Source organism: Zeugodacus cucurbitae, chromosome 3 (genome assembly GCF_028554725.1).
Source record: "Zeugodacus cucurbitae isolate PBARC_wt_2022May chromosome 3, idZeuCucr1.2, whole genome shotgun sequence".
Taxonomy (NCBI): domain Eukaryota; kingdom Metazoa; phylum Arthropoda; class Insecta; order Diptera; family Tephritidae; genus Zeugodacus; species Zeugodacus cucurbitae.
Window position 1 is genome coordinate 76,877,563 of NC_071668.1, and position 6,029 is coordinate 76,883,591.

At 44.9% G+C, this 6,029-nt stretch overlaps 1 protein-coding gene across 1 annotated transcript; it reads left to right on the forward strand.

Moving 5' to 3' along the window:
• Positions 1-2,380: 2,380 nt before the first annotated feature.
• LOC105211411 (neprilysin-4) lies at positions 2,381-5,759 on the forward strand. The gene has a single exon (XM_011182816.3). It carries the CDS (start codon positions 3,067-3,069, stop codon positions 5,485-5,487), a length of 2,421 nt encoding a protein of 806 aa, XP_011181118.2. The 5' UTR covers positions 2,381-3,066; the 3' UTR covers positions 5,488-5,759.
• The last annotated feature ends 270 nt before the right edge of the window (positions 5,760-6,029 follow it).

A 6,029-nucleotide genomic window follows, 5' to 3' on the forward strand; every position in this document is an offset into this window, starting at 1 on the left:
CCGATACAGAGTCAAACATTTTCGAAATAATCAATATAATTAATGGGGCATTTGTGTAGCGGTGTGTGTGCTCTTTCATTAAACACAATGAATCTCGAAATTTAATTTACGCCTTAACTCATTCATTCATTTGATTATATATGAGTACATATATATGTACATATGTATGAGCGCGTAGACATTCACACGCGAAATGTGCGTTTTGTGTGTCAATTAATTAAATTTAGCACTCAGCGTTACGTCAAAATAGACCAGCGAACTTTCACACTCAAGTGTAGTCTATTTTTACCACTAATTCAAATGCTGTCGATTTGTTAGTCGTGTGCCTGCCTGCCTGCCTGCCTGCCTAGCAGCGGCACTACAAAATCTTGCGTGAAATTGCGTCATCCCGATATTCGAAACGCGAAGCGTTCTTTTCCACTCACTTCGGCGTCTTTTTATTTTTTTTGTAAAAAAGAATAATTATTTTAAAATGCCTCTCTGTCTTTTGCGTTTCGAATAGGTGTCGTGTAAATCATAGAGAGTGATCGTGGTTGGGATTTATCGCACATACGTGCCAATAGCAACCACTCATTTGAGAGCTTTCCCTAAAGTCACCTGCCACTTAACTAACTAATCCATGAAAACATGCGCTCATACCAAATATAATTCTTAAGTGCGGCCCTTGTGTGTCTTCTATCGGTGTTAAGTGGAATTATTTTACATTAATTGTGACTATCTATCAAAAAATTATGTCTACACTGAGAAAAATTTCGACGCATTTGATTTTTTGTATACTAGAGAAACCTATATGGTGGATGCGAAAAAACCTCCCATCCGAGCTCGCATAGCTTCTGACGAGTCATCAACGAAGTGTGTAGTCTGGCGTTGTCCTGGTGGAACACTACACCCTTCCTGTTGGCCTATTCTGGACGCTTCTGGTCGATCGCCTGCTTCAAGCGGTCCAGTTGTTCGCAGTAGATGGTAGAATTGAGCGTCTGTCCATATGGGAGCAGCTCATAGTGGATGATTCCATTCCAATCCCACCAAACATACAGCAAAACCTGGCCGTCAATCCAGGATTGGCCACTGTTTGGGAGCTTTTTGTGTATCCAGCCTTCTACAGATGATATAAAATGGTTTGGTGACTAACCACCACCTACTGGGCGATGTCACGAGATGCCACATGCCGGTCTAACTGGATGTTTTCCATGATTTGATCGGTATTTATCGTCATAGATCTTCCACCGGCTGGCTTATCCATGGTGTCGTTTTCACCCGCTCTCAATCGTCGAAACCATTCCTCCGCAGTTCGAAGTGATGCTTTTAACGAAGAAAAACTTTAAAATAGCGTGAATTTCGGCGTTAGAGAACTGTTGAACGCAATATCCAAACTAATCATGCATATCGTCGTTTTGTAGGTTATGTCAAGACCTTTCAAAGATGTATAATATTGCCAGATACGAGCTCTGTAGCGCTTTATACATAGCCGCGAAGTTCAAAAGACAAAAAGGCGGAAGAGATATATTTGCCAACCTAATATATGCTTCTTGACCACATCTATTATTTTTAAAACAAATTATCGATCTTGATTAGAAATATACGTTTATAGATACTTCATCAGGTCCATAATCAAACTGTATCCCTGTCAGAACTAACTCACAGTACCTATAACATTTCGATCATAACTGGAACTATACTCTCCAAAATTTCCTTCTCAATGGACTATAGATGTCCAATTAGGAATTCTCATTTCAACCTCGATCCCAAATGTTGGAACTGCCTAATTTTCGAAACGAAGCAATTAAAATCGAAACACTAAGCACTATAAAATCCGACAGTCAATTAGCATTTATATTCCTCACTTTCCAGTTCTTTCCTGATAATGAAATATTCGAAAAATTTTACGAGAAACACGTACATTTTCACTAGAAAATTTGCATGAGAATATCCCAACCTAAAAGATTATGTCATTCAAAACTTTTTTCTTTTTTTCACACAAAATAAACGAGCTATTTTTTACCATGTAGAGAATGTCTGACTCAACGCGCTGCATATGGAAATGAGCATAGATAAGTGCGGCGATAGGGCAACGCGCGCATAAAATCAACGCAACGGCGTATAAAAAATCGCGCTGATAAGGGGGAAGCGACTGAATTAGCGCAAAAAATGAAATGAAGCGTCGCAATGCGACACATATTGACCGAGCGTGAATGAGTGTGTAGCGGGCGTATGTGTGTGTGTGCGCGCTCGCGATTCGATAAGCCAGTTGATTGGCTAGCGATGCCGGCAAGCGTTTTGCTATATACAAGCGCTGCGGCTAGGTGTGTGTGTGCGCGCGCCGACTTCTTGTCAGACGAAACCGAATATTTGCAATTGAAGACCAAACCAAATCGGCACAACTCATTCAGTCGCGTTTTAGGAACATAGCGAGCAACAAGCAAAGAAAAAGTGAATCGAAGTGAATCGAACAAGTGTTCATTAAGAAATTAAAAAAAAATATATATAAAATTAATGCAGAGATCGTGTAATTTCGCGAGCGCAAATTGTAAACGTTAAGAAACGCGAAAAAAACGCAGTGAACGTGGTAGCTGACCTAATAAGGGCTAGTGCATACGTCAACTTATAACAACTATAGACTCTCTATAGACTTATAGACTCTCATAAGCGCACTTGCGCCAACAACAACAAAAATAGCAAAATATTAAATTCAACAAATAACAACGTGGCAACAGCGGCAAAGACAGCATCAGCGCAATTGCAATGATTGGAAATTATCAGGAAAAATTGCTGAAACTACAAAGAACCAAATCGAAGGCAGCAACTTACAGTTTGGGCTGAAACGCCGCCGCGTTGAGAACATTGACAGAAGTTTCGCACTAAAGTGGAACGCGAAAGAGAAGAAGCGCAGTTGAACGGAAAACGCTACGGAAGCAAATTTCCCAAGGAAGCCAAAAAGGCGCTTAGCAACAAAACGTTGCCCAACAGCAGAGCGATCAAATTACTTGAGCGATAAAGCAAAGAAAGCAAATACGACACTACTAAGAATACGACGCATACAGACACAGCAAAGCTACTTAAAGCAACATGCGAATAGCAAATAATCACTACCAGTGGTCATCGGCATTGACAATGCCACAACAGCAACAACAACTAAACTGGGGGCTACAGCAGCTGATTAGCATTACATGTCACGTGCTTACGCTGAGCTTGCTGACGCCAATGGCCCGTGGTGCAGCGCCGCGCCCTCTCGCCACACACAGCGCTCAGCCAATGGCTGCGACCGCCGATGCAAAACATACCCTCTGGATGCACGTGAATAAAACGTGTCTGACGAGCACTTGCAATAACACGCTCACCGAGCAGCACCTCGAGCGGCTGGAGCGTAACATCGATTGGACGGTGAATGCATGTGATGACTTTCACACGCACGCATGTGGCAAGTGGACGCCGCCTAGCGGACATCTGACCTCCGCCAGCATGATGCAGGTGGCGGAAGAATCACTGACAGCGCGTTATGTGGAATTATTTGAGCGCTCGCTGAATGATAGACACGCGCAAAGGCGCGGTGTAGCAACGGTCGCGGCGGCGGTGACGAGAGCAGCGCAGCGCCAACAAGTGCGACGTGCTCGTCGGCACGGTGCACGCGCTGCGGTGCGGCATGTGCGCGCGGCTGAAAGTGGCGGTGAAAAGCAGCTAGAAACAGCTTTAAATGTAGAAGTGCCCATCGAAGCGTATGACATGACAACGGAAGCCGAAGATTACGATCTGGTGATTTCAAAGTTGCTACAATATTATCGTGTGTGTAAGCGCTCTGAGCGCCTAACATTACGCGGCTACTATGATGAAATACGCGCAGAGGGATTGCTGCGCCCGCAACAGCGTCACTGGCAGGAAATGCTGGCAAACTTTGCGCGCTATGGTTATGGCGAACAATTTGTATTCTTTCGGGTGCGTCAACAGAATGCGACACAACATGATATTACTGTGCTGCCGCATGACACACATAAGCGGCTCAATTTGACGGCGGAAATATACGAAATACTGCGTGCACATACACACAAGAGTCGCGCTGAGTTGGCAACGGAATTTCGCGCGTTGGAAACACATGTTGAAGGCGTGGTGAACAACATGTGCGCGGTCGATGGTGTGGAGCATAATAGCACTGCGCCTGGCACAACTACTAGAGCCGAGCAGCACGCGATCAATGATCAGCCGGCGGCACCCATCAGCGCTGAGGAGGATTGTGATCTTACGGAAACGCTAACTTTAGCTGAGCTGACGCATCGATGCGGAGACGTGGACTGGCAGCGCTTCATAGGCGCGCCTCTTGGGCGACACTTGCATGCAACCGATCCTATACGCATCGATTCGGTGGCAACCGTTTGCAAGCTGGCGCGCTATCACAATCAAGCGAAACATGACCACATCAATTTTCTCTATACACTTGCGCGCTTCCTCAGCTACCTCCAGCAGCAACAATACAACCCTGTGCGTTTAGGCAGCAGTGCTTCCACCTGTATACGTCACATGCGTAAAACGCTGCCAGTTGCTATGACTTACGTGTACGACCGCGCTTATTATGCGCCCGTGCGCGCTGAGAGCGATCGCGTGATACTCTCAATATTTGATAAACTCAAAGAGGAGTTCGCGCGTACTATAATGCTCAATCGCATGCAATTCGATGCCGATATTGTGGAGTATTTACAGCAGAAACTTTTGTCACTACGCATCAACTTGGGTAACTTGCCGCCCGCGGTGAACTCCTCATTCTATGTGGACATCATGTGGAAGCTAAATGTAAGCCACAATAATTTCTATCGCAATCACATGCACGCTTTGGCGCACACATATGGTCATGTGCGCCGTTTGGCTGCCAGCGCCTCAAAGAAGCACAACCGCAGTCCTTGGTACACTTTCAACTACCACGAGCCCACCTTTCCCGACAGTCTGGACGCTACGCCCTACTACTTCTGTCTGAGCAACATGATCATCGTGCCGTATGCCTACCTCCAAACGCCCTTCTACGATCGTCAGTTCTGGTCCATATTGCTGTACGGCGATCTCGCCAACACCTTGGGTCACGAGCTCATCCACAGCTTTGATAGCTCATTCCTCGAGTATGACCACGTGGGCAATATGAACGAGCTCATGATGCAGCGCATCTCGGCGAATGTGAACTTCGCGCACAACACTCAATGTCTAAGTCAAGGCACCAAATTCCTAGCCGAGCGTATTGCCGATGTGAGCGGCACGCGTTTGGCGCTCAACGCCTTCCTGCGTGACCCGCAGTTCGTGAAAACGAATGGTCGCCTATTTTTCCTGCAATTCGCGCAGTTCTTCTGCAGCAACACCGATGAGGCGACACATCAGCTACAGGATCCCTGGCATGACGCGGACGCACTGCGTTTGAACTACACACTCTCGCAGATGCCGGAATTCATGGAGGCCTTCAGTTGTTCGGCCCAAAGTCGCATGAACGCGGCGCAGCGCTGTGGCCTGTGGTAGTTGATACACATGTGGGGATGTGGGGTTTGGTATCATTATACGAATATAGTATGAAACGAAAAATATTAGTATTAGCACATTGTATAAGTGGGTTAGAATAAGCAAATCTTTTAGCGCTAAGGTACTTAAATGAATTTACCATGTAACTAGTCCATAATGTTTTTTTATACATAATTCCTTTAAATATAATAATTATAATTTTTTTATATATGTATATAATTTTTAAGACTTTAGAATGTAATTAATTTATAAATATACACCAACTCAAAATCATGAAAATAAAAAGATTTTAAAATCGTGATTTTTAAACCAAATTAATAAAAAATATATGGGTTATTTATTATGTATGCATGTGATTGGCGTTGCAACCGTTTAGCCGGTTATAGCCGAATCGACGATAGTGCGACACTTTTCTCTCTCCTTCGCAGTTCGGTGCCATTTGGAGATCCCAAGTGTAACCAGGTCGCTCTCCACTTGGTCCCTCCAACGGAGGGTCCCCTTCCTCGGCTTCCTCCGGCAGGTACTGCATCGAACACTTTCAG

Excerpts from the sequence above, each read along its gene's own strand:
- LOC105211411 (XM_011182816.3), top strand. The coding sequence starts at position 3,067 with ATGCGAATAGCAAATAATCACTACCAGTGGTCATCGGCATTGACAATG.